The following is a 23,154-nucleotide window of genomic DNA, read 5'->3' as shown; positions in this document are numbered from 1 at the left end:
AAACAGTTAACCTAAAAGATACAGACAACAAAATCTCCAACATATGTAAGTAGTTTCCCATGCGGTTTTTACAGATATGTGACTGCATACGTCAGGGAGAGGAGGAACCGCTCCCTGCCGCATGCGGTCCCGTATCTCATATAGTTCTATGAGCGACCGGAGACTAACGCTGCCTCCGGTCGGCTCCGATTTGTAAACATATGCGGTTTCTAACCGGACCTTAAACCGCAGTCAACTGCGGTTTAAGGTCCCTTTAGAAACTGCATACGTTTGCAAATCAGAGCAGACCGGAGGCAGCGTTAGTCTCCGGTCGCTCATAGAACTATATGAGATACGGGACCGCATGCGGCAGGGAGCGGTTCCTCCTCTCCCTGACGTATGCGATCAAGTATCTGTAAAAACCGGGTGGGAAACCACCCTAACACTGAAACGTGTATTTTTTGGGGGTTTTTTACGGATTCAAAACATTGCATTTTTCTTCCAAAACAGTAATTCGAGCGAGCACATGGTCAAGTTTTGCATTTATTTTCTCCTCCATTTTTTGGATTAAGGTGGACATTTGGCTAGTTAACTCTTCTTGCATTTGACATAGCCTCCGATCCAGAAATCTAATAGTTTTGGTTTCTGGATTCTCCCTTTGTGGCTCTGGAAGTTGTTCAAATTTTTCACTATCAATGGGTTGCAAATGCAATGTAAAATATTCTGTTTCCGGGCAAACCAACATTTCCTGTGAAAGAATTAGACACATTTTGCATCAATAATGTCCTTAGTCAATTTAGGATGTTGCGTTCCTGGTAAATTGTACATATTAATATAATAAAGTGGATTACACATTAGAGATGAGCGAACTTACAGTAAATACGATTCGTCACAAACTTCTCGGCTCGGCAGTTGATGACTTATCCTGCCTAAATTAGTTCAGCTTTCAGGTGCTTCGGTGGCCTGGAAAAGGTGGATAAATCTCCTAGGACTGTACCCACCTTTTCCAGCCCACCGGAGCACCTGAAAGCTGAACTAATTTATGCAGGATAAGTCATCAACTGCCGAGCCGAGAAGTTCGCTCATCTCTATTACACATCTTGCCCCCAAAACATTGTTGAATAGTTAATGCTTTTTGTGTAATCGATAAACAAGTGATGGCCCTGACACAACTTTTCATTTTTTGCAAAACTTTTTACCGGTGTTTGCAGCCTCAAAGTGGGGCTCTTGCGTGAACCCTGATTTGAGCAATCAAAGCAATCAAATGTGGACAGCAAGGTCAACATATTTTTAGTTCGGAGATCGAATTGATTTTCCCTTCCAATACTTTGCATCTGATATCTCCTTTTCTCCCATTTAGATTTTCTCGGTGTTATCTATAATCTGCTAAGTAAGGCTGGGTCCACACTACGTTTTGTCCCATACGGGAGCGCATACGGCAGGGGGGAGCTAAAACCTCGCGCTCCCGTATGTGACCGTATGCGCTCCCGTATGCCATTCAACCACGGTTTTAGGTCCGGTTGTAAAAGCGCATACGGCGCAAAAATGAGCCGACCGGACCGAACGTTTCACTCCGGTCGGCTCATTGAAGTGAATGGCATACGGGAGCGCATACGGTCACATACGGGAGCGCGAGCTTTTAGCTCCCCCCTGCCGTATGCGCTCCCGTATGGGACAAAACGTAGTGTGGACCCAGCCTAATGATTATGTTTTGTATTTGGAATCTAAATTTTCCCGACTCAGAAAGGTTTTAATTGTAATAAAAATAGAAACACAAGAAGAAAACTTTTACGTTGGTTAATTTACATTAACCACTTAGCTACTATCCAAAGGAGAGTGGCCAAGATGCCTAATTATGTGTGTTTGCAAGTTTGTGCCACAAGGAGGTCACTAAGCCGGACTCACCTGATTCTCATCTGGCTTGTTGCAATTGCCACTAACACTTGGCTCCTCCTCATCTGTACATTTTGCCTGCAACTGTGTGTCTTCCTTTGGCTCATGTTCTGAAAATTAGGATTGTGGATTATATATTATTTATTTGAAAGGATTGATTGACTAACCACTTAAAAGATTGGCAAAATACGTTACCAAAATTCATATGCATTAATGTTTAAGCCATGTTGATTTTTCTGAAATACGTTAACCATTTCTGGGAATGTTTTTTCGCCTTAGTCTCAGTCAGATTTCCACACTGTGAAGGGTGGTTCATCATCAGGCATTACATCATCTCAAGCCATAGAAGGGAGAAATTCCTCACTTACTATGATACACCCAGGCCAGACCAGTTCACTGTGAAATGAGATAGGATTGGCTAAGGCTGCACACACCATCTCTGCACTAATAGCTTTTGGACTTCTGCCAGGCAAGCAGGAGTCCAAAGTCAGGACAAGAGATGTGTGGAAATGTGCTCGGGACCTGGAGGGAGACACCTGTTGTTCCATTTCTTAAATAGGTCAAACATATGTCCAATGTTTTGTGCCTTAAAAATAAGGCATTGTTACTAAGTAGAAGTGACCCAAAGGCTTTGAATCCCAAACATTTTGTGCCGCAAAGTTAACCTTTTAATTAATATAATTGTTCCCATTCAAATTCGATTGGCGGGTTTATCACCTGTAGGGCACACAGCTATCCTGTACATGCCACTGGAAGTCTGCATGAAGCGTTGTTTGAACTTTCTCACTGGAATTACCAGCCAACATACACCCTACATGCATCTATCTGGGATATACTTCAAAAGAAGCTTCTTTATTTCCAGCAGCATGAGTGAACATACAAAATGGTGCAGGTGGCCAGACAACCGCACGAGCAACGCCCGTTTTGCACGTAAAGTGCTTCTTCCAGTTTGTTGTCGTACTCCCATATCCTCCCTTAAATACCTGACCCTAATCCTGACGTAAAACAGAGGTGGGGACTAGCTAACAAGCATCCGCCGCCCTAACATTCCTCATATATTACGTCATACAAGTGCGCTCACGATGCTCCGTTGCTGCGGATACGAAATGGACGCACACGCTGGTGCCGGAAGTGACGTGGATAAACACTCCGTCAGCTAACCTGTCGTGGCTTCCCCCGTCTCCACAGCAACTCTGCATCATGTGACATTCTTCACACTGCGGGAAAGGAAAAATAAGAAGGGGGATACATGGTGGGGGTGTGTTGGCCGATGCACCGTGTCCCTTTGTTGGAACCCTTAATACAGACTTACCTTACATGACCCTGTACAGGAGCTAGCGGGGTTAGCAGGATTGGAACACCCACAATCACCTACTTAACCTATCTACTTTTGGGAAATTCAAAAGTGTGGGTTTTCCTGACAAACTCCTTTAAACTTAAAGATTTCTTTTGACACCTTAACTCCACGAACATGGCCCCATAGTTCAGAAAACAAAGTAATCCTAACTAGTTTCCCCAACCCAACAAAAACTTGGCTTACTTACTTTATAACAATCACATTTGAAATTAAAAGAGTGCGTCAAATTTGTGCTTATGGGCAACATCTCCTTTTCACATGTTTTTAATGAACTCCCCTAGGCTTTACTTCCCTGTTTTGCCTAATTTTCTTTTTTTTTTTGTCAGTGTTACTTAGCATAATATATGTACTTACCTTCAGCAATCTGTCGGCGAATAGACCCCAGTCTACGAGTTTCGCGAACCTTTAAGTCGGAGAACCGTTTTTTTACTTGTTTGGGAGTGTGGAATGTTCCATATTTTTCCTTAAGATAGGTAGCTACTTGAGACATTATGTCATGTTTTTGCTGGTTCACCTGCCCTCTTGGGGCACGTGTGGCACTCAACTCATCAATGAGCCGAACCATATCCACAAGTTCTTTATGATGGAAGGTTTGCCCCCGTTGTCTTGCATTTGTGGACTGTCTTTTCTCTGAAAGAATGAAAAGTGGAATCATGAAATATCTGTTATATATGTTGTGCTTCTAATTTGTTACATATTTTTCTAAGCTTTTTAAAAGCCAAAATACCCACACGCAGAGGAACAGTGTTGGACTTGACAGTAGCAATTTTTGGGCAGACCACCAACCCAAATGTTGCAATGTCCAAATGAAATACTCTTGCTCTGCACATGTTTAAAAATTGGCAAAAGAATAGGTCCAACACATATTTTACTCCCATATCATGTACAGTAACCTCCCGACATGCGATGGCCCCGACATATGATCAAATCGACATATGATGGCCTCTCAGAGGCCATCGCATGTTGATGTCAGCATCGACATACGATGTTTTTAGATGTCGGGGCCATTGCATTAACTGCTATCCTACAGCCCAAAATGCTTAAGCTGCTGTGGGATAGCAGTTTAAGCATCCCCGGCAGCTTCACTTACCTAGCCCCGCTGCTCCAGGTCCTCTTTGCGATTCTCCGGCGTCTCCTGCAACTTCCCCCTGGTCCGAGCCTCGCTTTCTGGTGTAGTTATTACATCGCTGGGCATGCCGTCCCGGCGCAGCAACGTAATAACGTCACCAGAAAGCGAGGCACGCACCCCGTAGAAAATGCCGGAGATGCCGGAGGACCCCGAAGAAGATGCCGGAGCAGCGGGACAGCAGCAGGAACCCATGGGACAGCATCAGGAGCGGCGGGGACAGGTCAGTATATAATGTACTTTTTACATTGCAACAATCCCTCAACATACGATGGATTCAACACACGATGGGTAGTTTGGATAAAATTACCATCTGATGTTGAGGGACCACTGTACTGTTTCTACACTTGTTACAATTACTTTCTCTGTTTTTGAACACAGCCACATTCCATGTTAAATCTGAGTGTACGTTCATCTAAATGGATACCCAGCAGATTTGATGATGTTTAGCTGCCAATTAATGACCACTGTATGCTGCCTTGACATGTGCCTGCTTGGATTGTAACGGTATGTTCCCACTACGGACTTTGCGCGGAATTCCACAATCGTAAGTCCGTGTTGTGAACATTACATTATTGCAAATGGGTCTCCCCGAGACCTGTTCACACTGTGGAATTTCATTTGTGCAATATTTTGCCAATGAATGTAAAGCACAACAATAACATGTAATTACAGTCAATGTTGATGGGGCAGTGTGGCGCGGTCCTAAAGCGGCCGCCTGGCAGTCTGAATCTCCGCTGGCTGAATTAAGCTATTGGAGATTCTGTTCACACTCTGAAGAGGGTGAACATAACCAAAATAGGTAGCACCAAGCAGACCCACTGCAATGTGCGAGCTGCTGTGTGCATGTGCAGTAGCCTCAAACATTGCCTCAGCCATCTGCCTAGCTACACATTGTTGTAGCTTTTTACAAACTGTTACAGAGTAGAAGTTGACCCGTTTCAAAGCACCACCAATCAGATTGCAGTTTTCATTTTAAACAATGCCTCCACCAAATTCAACCATCCCGAAAAAAAATTTCTCCGTCAACCTGCGAAATTGGACATCTGGGCAGGTTTTTAGTCATCTCCATCTATGTGTGCGAGATTTTGGCATGTGCCTTGCCTCGCACATTGGTAAAGTGTGTCAGCTCATCGTGGTCATTTTAGGCTTCAATCAAGCACTTACACATGCAGCATGCTGCGTAACATCACACGACCATTTGGAGTTTTGTGTTGTATGAAATAATGTTCTCATCTCAGTATGGAATGTAGCCTACCTGACGTGACACTTTTGGACTGCTCAGTGCGTGGTTGTTTGGACATCCTCACCCACGTTTTTGAATTCTTGACAGATCTGAAATATGATACCAAAGAAGATCAGGCATGGATTTATCTGACTTAAAGGGAAGTAAGAAACATCACAGTGTTCTATGTCTGAAAACATGTCTCCATTAATATTTGTAAAATTTACCCTAGCCATATGTTCAAATTTTTTAGGGTGGGTCCAAGGCATTGGGCCAACTGGGCAAAATTTTATGTTAGAAATTATTTTAGATGGCCATGTTTGCACTAACAAAGGTAATGTATCCTTAACCAGCTTGAGGTCTGTTTCCCAAAGCGCCACCCACCCCACCTGGAAGAAATGCTTCCCCCGCCCAGCCAGCACAAAAATTTGGGATCCTAAATAGTTTTACAGAATTACATTCGATCAAACTACAGGGCAGTCAAATAATGTGTTGCTAATTATTTGATGTGCATGCCAAATGACATAGGGCTACTCACAAGTGACGTCTTCTCTGAGTTGACAATCAGCTTTTCGGTTTTGGTAAACACCGAACCTGGGAGAGCACACCACAAACATTTGGTTTAAAATTCACACACAAAATGCTGCCTCTTTACCAAACCAACATGTTTTTTGCCAAAATACCTAGTGACCCTTTGTGCACGACTATCAAATTGTATGGCAACATAGGTAGCTGTATGCCCTCTATCAGGGTCTTTCTAATTAATTTTGGGCCAACAATAAAAAATAAAAATGGAGGCACCCCCTCACCACGTGTCATTATATGTGAAGGTCACAGGACAGGGGTTATTCGAAGTGATGGGCACATCAGGGTGGCGTTAGATGTGAGGGTCACATGTAATGGGGGGCATTATGTGGGAGGGGCACATGACAGGGGTGAATTCTAAGTCATGGCCATTATATGGGCAGATGACGGGGGAGGCCCTGTCATGTGCCCCTCCGAGCTAATACCCCCTGTCCTGTGCCCCATGTCCTCTGCCACTCACATCTAATGGTACCGTCATGTTCCCCTCCCATATAATGCTTCCTGTCCTGCCCCCTCAGGGGGCATTCTACGCAAGTGGCACAGGACATGGGCCATTCTAGGTGAGGGGCAAATGTCAGGTGGTCATTCTATGTGAGGGGAACATGAGTGTCCGCATGCTCATTGCGCAGCAATGATGTCTCTATTACACTGTCCGCCAGTGAGTGACATTGTTGACTGTACCAGTGCTCCTTCCAGGTGTCCCGCCTGTCTCCCCCCTGATGGTCTCCCTGCTTCAAACTGTCTTTAACTGACCTCCTTACTTGCATCCTGGACCATGGGATAACGAGCAGTAGGTTTTTATAATCTAACTTACCTAAGTTAATGTTATGGAGAAATGTTTTTTGCTTTTGGCTGAAACATACCTTCCTTTCAGTTGCAGCTCCGCAGTGGCGTTCTTTACTGTTTCCCAGCGGCGTCGTTGCGATCACATGTCCCCCAGGCATGATAGGCATTGGTTAACTGGTTTGGGCTCTTGCTATTGGTTGGCGCCGTGCATTAGTTTGTTTTTTTGGCGCAATTGCGCAATTTTTAAACGGACTTGCGCCAAAAATAAAATTACCAGGGACCAAAACCCCGCGAAATAAATAAGAAATGGCGGAGCTACTCACACTCACACCGAGCAACCTGGAGAGACTGAGGTAAGGCAGCCTTCAAATGGTATAATGGGTAATCAGGCCAAAAATTGCAAACATTAACAACAATGTAGATGAGGTTTAATGTTATAACCTGTATGTATTGCTAGGCAGGGCTGCCATCCCAAATAGTGGGGCCCCTTAAACAGCTAAAGGCCTGCCTGCCCCCCCAACAAAATCAACTTATTAGGCTTTTTATCAAATGTTGATTAAATCAATAAAACTAATTTGATTTGGGTTGTGGAAGGGGGTGCTGATTAATTTACAGTAAGACGGTAAGGCAAAACTACAACTCCCAGCATGTGGGACTATATAGTAGGAGATAGTATATATCAATGTTTCCCAATTAGGGGTGCCTACAGCTGTTGCAAAACTCCAGCTCCCAGCATGTGGAACTATATAGGAGTATGTAATATAGGCTAGACTAGATACTAATATATAGTCCAACATGCTGGGATTTGTAGTTTGCCAACAGCTGGAGGCACCCCTGGTTGGGAAACATTGACCTATACTATATATTACTGCAATTTCATCAGCAACCACCCACCCCCCTCCCCAAACCAAATCTAATTAATCTGGATTTGATCTAATTATTTTTAGCTAATTTAGTAGTTTGCTAAATTTTTCAGATAATGTTGGGCCATGTAAATGTCTGTTCATTTTGCGATTTTGTTATAGGCAATTTTGCGGACACATTTTTTTTTTTGCTGTGGTTAAAGTTTCGGCAACGTACCTTGCAATGTCCAGTAGGTCAGTAACGTATAGGCTTTTTGAGGCTTACATTCCAGTGTTACGGCCCTTTTTTTTTTTTTTGGTTTCCTTCGCCATAACTTGGTGTATTCCACAAAGATTAACATTTTTGTTTAGGGAATTTTCTTTGTTTCTTTGCTTTTTAACATCAGAAGCATTCCAAACTTGTTTTGTACTAATTTTTTTGGGGTAACACATCTTGACCAAATTGGGGAGAACTACTAACAGCATGGAACACACAGATTTGGCCCTGGGGTCAGTCCAAACACCATAATAGAGCAGAGATGCATAGCGACTGGATCGAGTGCGCGCATTATTTTTACAATATTGGTGTTAGGCTTGTGCAGGATAGCAAAGGAGGAATCTGGACCTTGAAATCCTCAGGTTAGATAAAGATTTTAGTGATATGTAGATTAGGTGAAAATGGAGTACCCCTTTAAGAAATGTTGTATCTAGCTAACCTTTTTTGATTTTTTGTTTTCTTACAGTCTCACTAAAACAAGATTACAATGGAGGCACACTTACCCATAATGATGATGAGGCAGAATGAGGAAACACAACCTCAGTCCTTAATCACAAAACGTCGTCAGCCAAGAGTGTTCAGAGAGCGTGTGGCACTCAGTTCTTTTTCTGAAATGGAGATAAGACAGCAGTTTAGATTAAGTCGACAAGCAATTGAAGAACTCTACAGCAAAATCCAACCTAGTTTGGAAAGAAAGACAAAACGTAGTCAAGCCATTCCTGGAATGACAAAGTTAATAGCTGTGCTGCATTATCTCGCATCGGGCTCCTTCCAATATTGTGTAGCTTCCAAATTTGGAATAAGTCAGTCAGCTTTCTCAAGGATTGTTCACGAAGTGGTTGACGCCCTTTACAATGTTGTAAATGATTATATTAAATTTCCGCTAACCAGTTTGGAACAGAGGCAAATGATGGCTAAATTTTATGCAAAGGCTGGATTCCCAAACATTCTTGACCTTATCGATTGCACACATGTGGCATTGATTCCTCCGGCCCAATTTGAGGCAATTTACCGCAATCGTAAACTTTTCCACTCCCTCAATGTCCAAATTGTGTGTGGGCCCAATTTTGAAATTCTGGATGTAGTGGCATCATACCCAGGCTCAAACCATGATTCCTATATTTTACAACAGAGCTTGTTAGGAAACATGTTTGCAAATGGTTCCTTTGGAGATGGCTTGCTTCTAGGTGGGTTCCGGCACATTTCTTTACAATCATGTAAAATGATGTTCATTCATTCATATGTGTTTGGTGTAAAGGGACTAGTTCCCTGTTTTTAGAGAGCTCTGTATTCTGAATTTTGGGCAAGTTGCACACATTCAAACACGGATAGCTTACTTGCATTGGACGAAAGTTGTCCATCGCATCTTAGCCCCTTTCCAAAGGATAGGGGATAAGATGTGTGATTTCATGTATGGTGATGCAGTTAATCCACAGGATCTCTCCTTCAGCTACCCAGGTCATCTTATGCAGCTATTGTGTGGTTTGTTGATAAGTAGTATTTTGAGCCAGATGGCCTCTACCGTTTCCACATTATTATCCTTTTTGAAAATAACAAAAAAGGGGGACAGGAATTAAAATGTTTTTAATATGGAATTATTATATTCTTGCAGGTGACAATGGGTATCATTTGCAGTCTTGGCTGATGACCCCATACTTAAATCCTTCAACAGCTGCAGAGAAAAAGTACAATAGGGCACATGTTAAAACACGAACCCAGGTCGAGAGGCTTTTTGGCATACTAAAAAGCCGTTTCTGGTGCCTGGATATCACTGGTGGTGCCCTACTCTACAAGCCAGAATTTGTGGGTAAACTTGTTATTGCATGCTATATTCTACATAATATTGCAAATACTCATCAAATTCCTATTGAAATAGCATCAGATTTACGCGAACATATAGCATGTCAAGGGGAATATAGACAAGAAGGCACGCATGAAGGTCGGGCAAGACAGCAGGAAATTACACATCGGTTCTTTAGAAACTAATTTTTGCAAAATTATTTTGGAAATGTGTTAGAGCCTTTTACATATTTAATTTTACAGTAGTGTCTTTCAGATTAAATGTTACCTTGGAAACTCAGTTGGCCAGATTAAATGTTGTATTTTCCTGCTGTGGACTACTTGTTTTGTCTTGTGTTAACTGACTCCTGATTGTTCCCCCCACATTTAATTTTTGGGATTTTCTTGGTATAATTGAGCCAAAAATGGCAATCATTTAGGAATACACAACTATGAGAGACAATTAAGTAAACCTGGATATTATACTAAGGAGTTTACCTTCCCACACATTTGTTTTAATTATTTATCTTTTCTCAAAAAAATAACACACCACACAAGTTAAGACTCAAATCAGATTAGAGTTGTACATATCTGTATATATTTACATATGGTATTATATTCGCCAAAAAAAAACATAGCAGTTATATGTTTGTGCGATTGTTTCACATTTATGGAAGCAAAAACAAAAAAAAAAAAAGGAGGAAGATGCCTTTCTGTCTTATACATGTTGGTAAAATTTTCAAAAATAAGAAAATTAACTAAATTTCCAAGAAAAACAAAAATGCACGTGAGATAGGTAGTCATGTTTAAAGGGACATAATCTACGCCTTTTTTTTAAAACAAACTAGAACAAGTCCACAACAACTAGATGTAAACACAAACAAATTGTTAGCTAACAATCAAAATTTGGAAAAGATTTTAGCCTTTTTTTAGGTGGAAGGGAACTACAGAGAACTGACCCCATTTCTGTTTTGACATCCATCAAATATTCAGCCCTAGTAGAGGAAGGATTATTGGTCTGTTGTGAGGCAAGAACTGGTGGTGTGGGGCATGTTACCCTGTGTGTGGACAAATCTAGAACTGAGGAGGGGATTGAGCAAATAAATCTGACTGAGTATTTATGTTTGGTGTTAATGAGCGAGACCGGGGGAATAAACCAGAATAATTTGAAACCGAATGTAAAGTGAGCCCTGATGAGGTTGAGGCCACATCTCCTTCAACAGACAAGTTTAATGAGGCAGGTTGTGGTGACACACTACCCAAACTAGTGCTTGGATGTGTCTCAACATTAATGTTAACAATGGTGGGTGGGTCAACTGCTACTTGGCTGACACCTTGGCTTTGTAGACTTTGGGCATAGAGTTGACACATTACTTTCAAGGAATGATCAATATTTACGACAGCGTTAGCAATCACCTTAAGATTTGCCTGGTTTCACTCAGTATAATCATTTAAGAACCGAGTTTGAGCTGGAGTGAACCCTATGTCATTGTTGATATCTTCCTCAATTGACCCAGTCTCAATTTCTTGGGGAATTGTCTCCTGTGCTATGTCCGCAGTTGGTGGTTGATCATCTGGTCTTTCGGGCTCCTCAACTGGTGGTGCTATCGGTGAAGTATTGTCTTCTCCAAAGAACAACACCCAAAAAAAAAAAAAAAAAATTATGAACACTAAAAAGAGTTAGTACAAAAAAGGACAGCAGTAATAACCGTAACGCAATATATACGCCCAGTGGGGGAGCTTAGTAAAAACCTGTCCAGAGGCAAAGTTGCTGAGTTGCCCATAGCAAACAAGCAGATTGCTTATTTCATTTTGCCAAGGTCTTGTTAAACGTGAAAGAAGCAAGCTGATTGGTTGCTATGGGCAAGTCAGCCACTTTTTGCGGGACAGGTTTTGTCCAATCTCCCCCTAAGTGTTTGTTAAGGGGATATCAGGTATGTAACACACTTTGGTATGTGCATAGTGAGGAGCCCTTATTGTAACATATATGTTGTAGTATGTCTGAATTTGGAGATCACACATGTCGTGAGTTTTACTTTGGTGCACCAGTACGTTAAATGTTTAGAAATAATCTTTTCACTTGGGTTTACGGACTTTAGGTGTGTTTGTGTTACATTTTGCAAAATCATCATTTATATTTTAACAGACTTAATAAAGGTTAATTGAAAATTTGACTTTGTGTTCACAATTTTGGAGAACACAAGGGGGGAGATTAGCAAATACCTGACCCAAGCTAAATGAGGACATTTTCTTGGGGGGTCAAAAACAGATCACTGTAGTGATTTGTCACACGCCTATTTTAAACTTAAATAATGTCTGTGATTGTTTGCTATGGGCAACTCACAATTTAGAGGGTTACACATTTGGCAAAATAGACTACAACATGGTGGAGAAGCCATTTGTGTATTAAGACACTGTTTTTGCAAATGTTTGCATGAGCATTAAAGGGGCACTCCACTGGAAAACATTTTGATTTTTTATATTTTGAATCAACTGGTGCCACAAAGTTAAACACAATTGTCAATTATTTTGATTAAAAAATCTTGATCCTTCTAGTACTTATCAGCTCTTTACTGACACCCCCTGTCCGTGTCAGAAACTATCCCGAAGAGGATAGGTTTTCTAGGGGGAAATGCTTCTAATCCGGATAGTTCCTGACACGGACAGGGGTGTCATTAGAGAGCAATGTTGTCAGACCAAAAAAACTAAACGAAAAATGTATTGGTTTTAGACAGCAGCTGATAAGTACTGGAAGGGTCAAGATTTTTGAAGAGAAGTCATTTACCAATCTATTTAAAGGGTTATTCCAGGAATTTTTTTTTTTTTAGATATATATCAACTGGTTCCAGAAAGTTAAACAGATTTGTAAATTACTTCTATTCAAAAATCTTAATCCTTTCAGTACTTATGAGCTTCTGAAGTTAAGGTTGTTCTTTTCTGTCTAAATCCTCTCTGATGACTCCTGTCTCGGGAAACGCCCAGTTTAGAAGCAAATCCCCGTAGCAAACCTCTTCTAGACTGGGCGTTTCCCGAGACAGGTGTCATCAGAGAGGATTTAGACAGAAAAGAACAACCTTAACTTCAGAAGCTCATAAGTACTGAAAGGATTAAGATTTATTTAATAGAAGTAATTTACAAATCTGTTTAACTTTCTGGAGCCAGTTGATATATATAAAAAAAAAGTTTTTTCCAGGATAACCCCTTTAACTTCCTGACACCAGTTGATTACTTAAAAAAAAAAAAAAGAAAAATTCCAGGGGAGTACCCCTTTAACATTTGACTACGAAGATGCCAACATTAAAGGGGTATTCCGGTGCTTACACATCTTTTCCACTATCCAAAGGATAGGGGATAAGATGCCTGATTGCGGGAGTCCCGCAGCTGGGGACGTCTGTGATCATGCCTGCGGCACCCTGTTTGTAATCAGTCTCCGCAGCGGGTTGTCTCCGACTCTGATTACGGGCGACTACAAGGCCGGCAGCGTGTGACGTCACACCTCTGCCCCCGTGTGACGTCGTGCTCCGCCCCTCAATGCAAGCCTACGGGAGGGGGCGCGATCACCAGCAATTTAGATGAGAAGCAGAGAACAAATAGGAAATAACTCACCATGCCTCTGGTGTGCTAAAGCCATCACATCCAGATCAGCAACCCCTTCTATTTGTTCAGTGGCAAAAGTTTTTCTGACCAGTTCCTCCATGGTGCTAAATTGTATGTTAACATGAGGAACAACAGAAGTTCCTCGCCTTTGCTTGGTTAAAATACCCATTTTTTTTTTGACTTGGCTTCGCAAGTCATTCCATTTTTTTTTTATTTGCCCCACATTCCTCTTATCCACTCCAACTGCATTAACACAAACGAGAACTTCCTTCCACAGATTATTCCGAAAACCAAGAGTCGTTTGTGACTTATTTACAAACAGGTCGTCAAATCGCAAAACAACCTAAAAAAAAAAAATAAAAATTGTCATTAAGATTACAATCTGCAATACATTTGAATTAACCACCAACCAAAAAACCAAACTAAACCAGACCCAAAAAAAAAAAAAAAAAAAAAATGGGCAAATGTGGGTAAGGAATATGGCTAAAAAAAAGGATAGGTAATGAACACCTAAAAGCTTATGTTCACACAAGTCTTGCTTTTAAGGGAACTTAACAAGATAGATAGTTACAATTGTTCCAAAGCTAGAAAAGCAAAATGGTTGAGATTTAGCAACACTTGTGTAGATGAAGAGTAGGGCAGTTGCCCATAGCATCCAAGCAGATTGCTTCTTGGAGTTTTGAAGATGCCTGTGAAAAATGAAGTAAGCTTTCTTATTGGTTGCCAGGGGCAACAGCACCACTCTTCCTCTGCCCAGGTTTGGATAAATCTCCACCAATGTGCCTACAAGCTAACTAGCTAAAATCAGACACACAGCAAGCACATGTGTACAGGCTCTAAGGGATTTGGAACCGGAGATAATTGATTGGCCAGATTGAAGGCAGCATATTTTTAAGAGTGCAACCAGGGCCATCATGCTTTTGTTACAAATCAATAACACTGTGTAAAATACCCATCAAAACACATATACTTTAATGGTCCTGGGGTATTAGATAACACAATGTAACTTATAATATGAGACGTACAGGTGTAGAAAGCACACACATATTAAAACACTACCAAGTCTATGTGGACAACATTTAACATAAAACAAGAACAAATAGGTTAACAAACAAGAAAGCAGCGGGCTTCAAACTGGGGCCCTCCAGATGTTGCAAAAAAAACTAACTCCAGGCATGGCCAGACAGCCAACAGATGTACGGCCATGCTGGGAATTGTTGTTGGAGAACATCGGGAGGGCCCCAGTTTCAAGAAGACTGCAATAAATACTAGCTTTAACCACAAGCAGCATTGAATGTTAGCAAAACAAAGAAAAAGTCTAGTTTCCAAAGAAAATACTATATCCTACAATATCAATCACACCAAAATGAAAAATCAAACACGACGAATGACAAACAAATTTTAAACACAAAAAAGATTAACACATACCTCTTCAACCAAAACCAACATTTCGCGCTGGGAAAAGTTTTTATGCTTGCTATACCCTAAACGACGAGTATTATAAACACACACATTAGAGGGACCAGGTGCACTAGTATCTCCTGCGAAGGATAAATCCTCTGCAATCTCCTGGGACATTATCTAAATGTTAAAGGAAAATGCAGAAACAACAACCTTAATATAAAGAAAATGCCTTGGGAACAACAGACATGTATCACTGAATAGACCAACATACCTTGATGCAGGATAGACCGTTTTGCAAGGCAACTTCCACTCTTGTCCACCTTGGATCAATTGTGACCTTTCAACCCAATTTATCAAGGGCCTTGCGCTAAAATGGTAAATTTGGCGCAATTGCGCCAAATTTGCACCACCTGAAAACGTCTACATTTCAATCTATTATACACCAACATTGATACATGCCCCCCTAAGAGACTAAGGACATGGATTACTTGAACCACAACCTGTGAAGATCTGGTGAACTCCATGCCCAAGAGACTTAAAGCAGTGATGGAAAATAAGGGTGGCCACACAAAGTATTGACACTTTGGTCCCAATTTGGTCCCACTTAGGGGATTTCAACTTAGGAACTTACTGCTTGATTGCAACTTTCCAGCATCACTATAGACATGCAAACTGAGCTGGTAGATGTAAAAGAAAATACGATCAACTGTACGGTTCATAATGTTATCTTCCTGTCCTCAGAAATAACAGCAAGGACATGAATATTGTCATTGTATATTAGTTTTTATAACATGAGATACATAAAGGTGATTGTGAGAATTGTAATGTATCTTTAAGATGTTATCCCTGTATAAAACAATGTCTTATGATCTTCTTTGCAGTGAGGTCTGATAACTATGTGCAGGACAAAGCCCCAAGTTCTCAGCTGTTCGCCCCATTTGGAGAGACTGTTTGGATTAACTGCTCTACCCCCATTCCTAAAGGCACATTTCTGGAATCCAGATTAATGAAGGTCCGTAAAGTAATGGGGCCCAACTGGATAGCAGTTGAACTTCTTGTTGATGACTGGGAGAAATCCACCTTATATTGTATGTATGATGAAGTAGAAATTCCCGCCATAGTCATGGCATACGGCAGTGGCGTTGCTAGGGTTGGTGTCACCCGGTGCGGTAGAAAATGGTGTCACCCCATACCTCCCCCCCCCCCCTCAGTAAATTTTTAGCCTGTTGTGACAGACATCACTGTTGTAGCGCATTGTGAGAAATTCCAGTATAATAATCAGATATACCAGTTGCCACAGAATAGGAAAGTGTTAAAGAAGTTTTCACCATTTAAATATACAGCTCCCAGAATTACTTAAAGGGATACTCCACTGGAGATTATCAGTGGTCTTGTATGTCTTCCATTTTCTAATAATTGCTCCCACAGTTATTTTCTTCACACCAAGCTGCTTGCCTATTGCAGATTCAGACAACACTGTGTATAGGACCTTCGGTGGTCAGTTGCAAGGGAAGCTGGCAGCAAATGTTCAGTCCCTCTGCCACTGCAGGAGACACAAAGTATGACAGATGTTGGGTCCTTCAAAGTGAGGGTCACTTTTTAGCTAGTCGTCTCTATGGATAAAAGAGGGGGACTTGAAATTCAACACAGACTTTCAACTCCCTCCAAAGGTTTTGTATGGGGTTGAGATCTGGAGACTGGCTAGGCCACTCCAGGACCTTAAAATGCTTCTTATGAAGCCACTCTTTCGTTGCCCGGGTAGTGTGTTTGAGATCATTGTCATGCTGAAAGACCCAGCCACGTTTCATCTTCAATGCCCTTGCTGATATAAAGGAGGATTTCACTCAAAATCTCACGATACATGGACCCATTCATTCTTTTCTTTACACGACTCAGTCGTCCTGGTCCCTTTGCTGAAAAACAGCCCCAAAGCATGATGTTTTCACCCCCATGTTTCACAGTAGGTATGGTGTTCTTTGGATGTAACTCAGCATTCTTTCTCCTCCAAACACCACGAGTTGAGTTTTTACCAAAAAGTTCTACTTTGGTTTCTTCTGACAATATGACATTCTCCCAATCCTCTTCTGGATCATCCAAATCCAATCCATCCAATCCAAATAGCAAACTTCAGATGGGCCTGGACATGCACTGGCTTTAGCAAGGTGACACGTCTGGCATTGCATGATTTGAGTCCCTGGTAGCATAGTGTGTTACAGATGGTAGCCTTCGTTACTTTGGTCCCAGCTCTCCACAGGTCATTCACTAGGTCCCCTTGTGTGGTTCTGGGATTTTTTCCCACTGTTCCTGTGATCATTTTGACAGCACGTGGTGAGATCTTGCATGGAGCACCAGATCGAGGGAGATTATCAGTGGTCTTGTATGTCTTACATTTTCTAATAATTTCTCCCACAGTTGATTTCTTCACACCAAGCTGCTTGCCTATTACAGATTCAGTCTTCCCAGCCTGGCGCAGGTCTACAATTTTGTTTCTGGTGGCCTTCGACTTCTTTTTGGTCCTTCTTTTTAGTCTGGGCCATAGTGAAGTTTGGAGTGTGACTGTTTGAGGTTGTGGACAGGGGTCTTTTATACTGATAACAAGTTCAAACAGGTGCCATTAATACAGGTAATGAGTGGAGGACAGAGGAGACACTTAAAGAAAGGTGAGAGCCAGAAATCTTGCTTGTTTGTAAATGACCAAATACTTATTTTACTGAGGAATTTGCCAATTCTCTAGAAATCCTACAATGTGATTTTCTGAATTTTTTACCCCTATTCTGTCTCTCATAGTTGAGGTATACCTATGATGAAAATTTCAGGCCTCTCTCATCTTTTTAAGTGGGAGAATTTGCACAATTGGTGGCTGACTAAATACTTTTTTCCCCATTCTGTGTATATATATATATATATATATATATATATATATATATATATACATACATACATACATAATTTATACTTGATGTCATTGCAGCATTACCTTCTGACATCACTATAGACCTGAAGATCGCTAGAGAATATACAATCAACTGTACGGTCTATGAAGTTGCTCCTTTGGAGTGTCTTACCATATACATATAGAAAGGAGGCAATGTCATCAATAGCAAATCCTTTAAAGGACCACACGTGGAGGACAGACAGACTGTGAGTCACTCCTCTACATTCACCTCAAGTCGGGATGACAACCGTATACACTTCTCCTGTGAGGCCGTCCTACAACTTGGATCAGACCGCTACACAGTCAAGTCCTCGGAGATAACTCTGCAGACCTACAGTAATTTGGATCATGGCTGTCATTTCGATCTTCTACAGTAAGTGATGAACGGTCCATAGTCTTCATCCTTGAGCATTTTCCACCAAAAACTTGAAATTTGTCATGTGTTCATGAGTGACCAGGAGGGATGAGAGTGGTGGAAGGTCCCATTGGTATAAACCGTCACTGCCCCTTTTCCACCACCTAAGCTATATTATAGTATATGTATTTCTTTTGGCTCCTTTAGACCATAGAGCTTCACCTCTGTCAAATAGCTAAATGGCCAGTCCACACAGCCCGTACATGTTTAGGGCATCCGAGTATCTGGATATCTCCTTCTCAGCAGTACAGGAACAAAAATCCAGCTAAAGACTGTAATTCTCTCTGCCACCACTAGGGGAAGTATGACTTTGTTCAGAGCTACTAAAAAGGTCCCTGGCGCATTTGTGACGGGAATCAAGGAATTTTGAACTTATTGTGATCCCCCGATGTATAGTATTTATTATCTAAAATTTGAATATAGCCAAATTTTCAGCCCACGTCTAGCCCACAGTCACTCATCATTATAAGTTGGATTGGTGATTTAGGCCTCAGTTTTAACTTTAAACCACTGTAGTCCCTTAAGGATGAGTAATTGATTTAACAGGTCGGGTTGGGAGGGTATGGCTGGAGGAAAGATAAGGATGAAAAAATGGTCAATGCAGGCAAGACTCAAATCAACATTTTATTGGAAAGTATCCAGTAAAATGTTGATTTGAGTCTTGCCTGCATTGACCCCATTTGATTTATACTGTTCCATGTTTGATGGATATTGGGACTTGACAATTTTTTTTACTGTATTTGTTACAGACATGGCTGCAGAATAAACACATAAGGCAAAGTTTTTCTGTTTGATTGCTTCTCTGCTTTTCTCTTGGTGCATTTTGTTAATAAAGTTCTCACAGCACTATCTTCGTACTTGTGGTGTATGTGAGTGTGATGTGACAGTTTCCGTAATTTTGTCTATTATACCTTAAATTTAAAAGTAAGTTATTTTGTTGGTTTGACACAACCTCCATCCTGCTGCATGGTGGGGTAACAGATTTGAGGAACTGGGGTATAACCAAGGAGACCTGTTGCTTATTTGGCCATGGGTAAACTTGATCAACTATTTCTTCTATCTATCTCATATCTATCTCATAAACCATTGCAAATTATGTAAATCTCAGTGTTTGTGTAATATTTAATACATGTTCTGACTCACAGTGCTTGTACTAAATTAGACACACTGTATCCATCTACTACCACAACATCTTTTTACTTCAGTAGCAGCATAACAGGTTCCAGGATACTGCAAACTCCCCCTCTTAAGATAAGCAGTCCTCAATGTTTGGTTGAAGATTAGTCCCTTGGATAGATAAAAATTCTCTTCCATCAGGGATTATACCCTTGCCCTAGTGACTACAATCAGTCACATAAAAATTACTTCAATGCTACATGTAAACATGTAATATGGACACATTCCAATAAAATTGGTCAGTGTTGCCCTGGGGACCTCAGTGGTATGGCCTATCCTATCATAAATCAGCATTATAGGTGGCCCAATGTCCCATTTAGATGTGCCTGATCCAGTGTCTTTTCCACTTCCCATCCAAGGTGCCTAACATGCTAAGAAGAGTATAGTTAATTATCTTAATTATTCATAGTCATTTAGACTTTCATTGTCTGTTTTTTGGCCAGTATAAATGTGGACTGGCAACCCATACCACACCAAGAACTTCTCACACAATGGGCCTCATTTACTAAGAGTGTCGGGTTTTTACTAGTGGGAAATGTTGTTTCAGTCTTGCAGGATTCCACGCTATATACTATGGGGATTGACAGATTTACAAGCTTTTTCTAGGTGGAAATTTGGGGCCATTTATCCACAGGATTTTCTGTGCATTCAATAGTAAATAGGTTGGGTTAGTAAACCACGCCCCTTTTTGGGCTGGCCATGCCCCCTTTTTGGCAGACAACACCCATTTTTCGGATTTTCACAGTGCAATGTTGGTTTTGTCGGGTTTTCCAGGCGCACACTGTCGCACACTGGTGCAGACGTGTTGCAGACACTCTGGTCGGCATTCGCTTCGTAAATGAGGCCCAATGTCTTGGACAGAGTGATTGCCCTCTGGTGTTTCCTTGGGAACAGTGGTTCCTTTGGTCAGTGACCACTACAGTAAACAGAGTTAATCAGAGAGGAAATCAATACTGACTAGCTCAAGTGGGCCATCATGGATGATGTTAACAAGAGGGGCCGATCAAGTCGGTAAAGTCTTCCTAAAGATGCTCTGTATGCAGGAATTGCAGTGTCCCTTAATTTCAGCTTCTATTCTTGGTCAGTATAACTTGTTTGAGACAAAATCAGTGGTCTTTTCATCTTGTAGCGCGATGCTCCAGGGTGAACAGTGAGAGCAGTCAGGGTCTTTGTAACCCAAACTGTACCCAAACTTGTAGGACATAGCTTGGACCTTGTTGGGTCTGTTGAGGTCAATTTCTGGCTGACAATGTGTCCTACATATTTCACAGTCATCAGGCAGAACCAGCAAGGTAGTTTTCATTGGTGTCTGGTGAATAAAATTAAATAAGTGAATACAGTAAATGAATAAAATAAATCAATGAATAAGCGACCTGGCGGGGCAGCCAGTCCCTCACTGTGGGTGAGGGCTTTGCTGAGATGTATAGTATGTTAATGCAAGAAATAAAAAATGGCCTTGTCACTAATATTTCTGACAGGTCGTGTTGTGATGGACATGTGTATGTCTGGAATAGGAGGCTAAAGGGATAACATTTTTCGGGAGTGTAACATGTGTGCTGCTTAAAAAAATGCATAAGATACAAATAAAGAGTGATCAGGGTATAAGTAGACTCATCTGCAATACTCAACACTACAGGACACAACACTACAGGAAGTTAGTACCACAGTGACTTCCTATCTATCTATCCTTCACGCCTCCTTGCCCTGAGCTCACTACTGGGGACTGGCACTGAGATAACCTGCAGAGACCGACACTTCAGGAGAGAGAAAACCGTACGTGGTGACAGTAACCGTAGAAGAAGGAGACTATTTGAAGACTACAAGAAAAGCATCCAGAGGATATTACAAGGCTGTGCCTCTCTTCTTTTGTGGGCATCCTACACTCAAATCCTCCTTATCTCTCTACCCACAGTCTGAATTGTCCCCCTTCCCGCTGCAGCACATCTCCCCATGAGGACTCACCAGATTCTGTTTGTACTGTTTACCGATATACTGGTTTACCAAGGTAGGTTCTACAGAATTGACACGAAGGGTTGTTGGGACACTGTAAAATATATGAATGTGTTTTAAAAACATAGAAAATTAACAAAGTATAAAAAATGAACAAAAATAGAAAATCTATAACATCTAGAAAAAAATGTATATGTTAAAACTGTTTTTATTGGTTTTAAAAATCATATCAGACTAATAGCAGCCTTTGTTGGCAATACGTTGCTGAAGACGTTCCCGGAAGTTCTCTGGAATAGGTAGAATGACGTTGATTTCCTGTAAGACCCTTTTCTTCAAATTCCTCAAAAGATTGAAAACAATGTTTGAAAACCTTTTCCTTTAGGTACCCTCAAACAAAAAAGTCACTCGGGCTTAAACCTGGTGACCTTGTCAGCCAACCCTATGCCTCCCCTTAAAGAGATCCAACTCTCAGGAGATGCCCGCCATTTATCTGATATCATTTTTAAAACCCATAAAACAAAACAATTTTTTGTGACTTTTCAGAACTATATCTTTTTGCCCAATCCTGTCTTTTGCAGATTATGTAGAAACTCAAAATTCAGACACAAATGTACAAAAGAAAATCGGGTTAAATTATAATTGTACCCTAAGGCCGGGTTCACACTACGGAATTTTAGACTGGAATTCCGCTTAGTAATTTGATTGGAAATTCCGGTGCAGCTTCTGCACAGTGCACACTAACGGAATTTCAGCGGCAGACGTTTCCCCCGTTGAAATGCTGCCGCCAAAAGAATGAACTTGCAGATTAGGACTCAAGGGAATCCTCAGGTTATTCCATGCTCCACGGGCTGAGCCAATGAGGTGTGGCCCACACAGATGATGTTGACTTAAGTTTTTCTGGGGCACTCCCTGATGTGTTGTCTGGTGGGATGGAGGTTAGTATGCCCTGACGTTAAGGCACAGAGTAAAACCAGACAGACGTTAGTTGATGGCCAAACTCAGTCTCTGTTGACTTGGCTCAAAAAACATTCACGCCCTTCTCATCTAATGAAGAGGTTCTTAAACCCAGAAACGCGTTATGTATTGACTTAAAAATTTATTTTAGTTGTGATTGTATCAGCTACCCTTTATTTGGTGGACTGTACCCGAAATCCAGGTGGTTTTCTCTGGTGTATTTCATGGCTGGCAAGTGCCAATGCCGATCCCTGGAAGGCTGTACCACCTATTATATGTCTGCAAAGTAATTGTGCCTGTTTACACAACCCAAGAAGGTGAGAAATTATCCTTAGGGGGGTCTCCATTACCTATACACTTTACCTTACCTAGATGCAGAGCTTCTCATAGGCCAGTATGCCCCACATACAGTTTATGTGTATAGGTAATGGAGACCCCCTAAGGATTACTTCTCACCTTCATGGCTTGTGTAAACAGATATATGCTCCCACATTCAAAGGCATTCCTAGTGTAAGTCTATGGGCCTGTTTGCGCATAGGGGCTCACTTGCTCCCAGCCTGTATAGGGTAGCACCAGAAAATGGCCACATAACAAAACAGAGGAACAGCATAAAATACATTAGAGTGCAAACATTGTTAAGTGCATGCTACAGTGTAATGCCATCCGCCAACAAATAAATAATACAGACTCCACTTCAAGCCCTCGCTGATACCATTGATTGTGTTTATATACAGTAGGAGGAGTTGTGGTCATACTGGTTTGTGACTCTCTATTTGGAAGTCCAAGAGAGTCACCTGCCCAAATGTGTCTAGAAGACTATGTTCACATCTAGTTTAAATTCCTACAGTACATCGGTGGTATACTTTGGGAGGAT

General features: G+C 41.4%; 1 protein-coding gene and 1 long non-coding RNA gene across 2 annotated transcripts; one reads left to right on the top strand and one right to left on the bottom strand.

The window, feature by feature from the left end:
- Nucleotides 1–451: 451 nt before the first annotated feature.
- On the bottom strand, nucleotides 452–6,236 carry LOC130367341 (uncharacterized). The gene is made up of 5 exons (XM_056569752.1): nucleotides 6,119–6,236; nucleotides 5,614–5,690; nucleotides 3,584–3,859; nucleotides 1,885–1,982; nucleotides 452–727 (listed from the first exon to the last, which is right to left on the bottom strand). Exons 2-5 carry the CDS (start codon nucleotides 5,657–5,659, stop codon nucleotides 452–454), a joined length of 696 nt encoding a protein of 231 aa, XP_056425727.1. The 5' UTR covers nucleotides 5,660–5,690; nucleotides 6,119–6,236.
- Nucleotides 6,237–6,870: 634 nt separating this feature from the next.
- On the top strand, nucleotides 6,871–8,600 carry LOC130367799 (uncharacterized). The gene is made up of 3 exons (XR_008892179.1): nucleotides 6,871–6,955; nucleotides 7,040–7,304; nucleotides 8,537–8,600. It is a non-coding gene; the product is annotated as an uncharacterized LOC130367799 (long non-coding RNA).
- The last annotated feature ends 14,554 nt before the right edge of the window (nucleotides 8,601–23,154 follow it).

Source organism: Hyla sarda, chromosome 4 (assembly GCF_029499605.1).
Source record: "Hyla sarda isolate aHylSar1 chromosome 4, aHylSar1.hap1, whole genome shotgun sequence".
Taxonomy (NCBI): domain Eukaryota; kingdom Metazoa; phylum Chordata; class Amphibia; order Anura; family Hylidae; genus Hyla; species Hyla sarda.
Note: the sequence above shows the minus strand (reverse complement) of the source record. Positions and strands in the feature narration are given on the sequence as shown.

Excerpts from the sequence above, each read along its gene's own strand:
- LOC130367341 (XM_056569752.1), bottom strand. The coding sequence starts at position 5,659 with ATGTCCAAACAACCACGCACTGAGCAGTCCAAAAGTGTCACGTCAG. Across the intron at positions 1,983-3,583 it reads TCGCCGACAGATTGCTGAAG|AACATGAGCCAAAGGAAGAC; the intron begins GTAAGTACATAT and ends CCTAATTTTCAG. Across the intron at positions 728-1,884 it reads ACAAGCCAGATGAGAATCAG|GAAATGTTGGTTTGCCCGGA; the intron begins GTGAGTCCGGCT and ends ATTCTTTCACAG.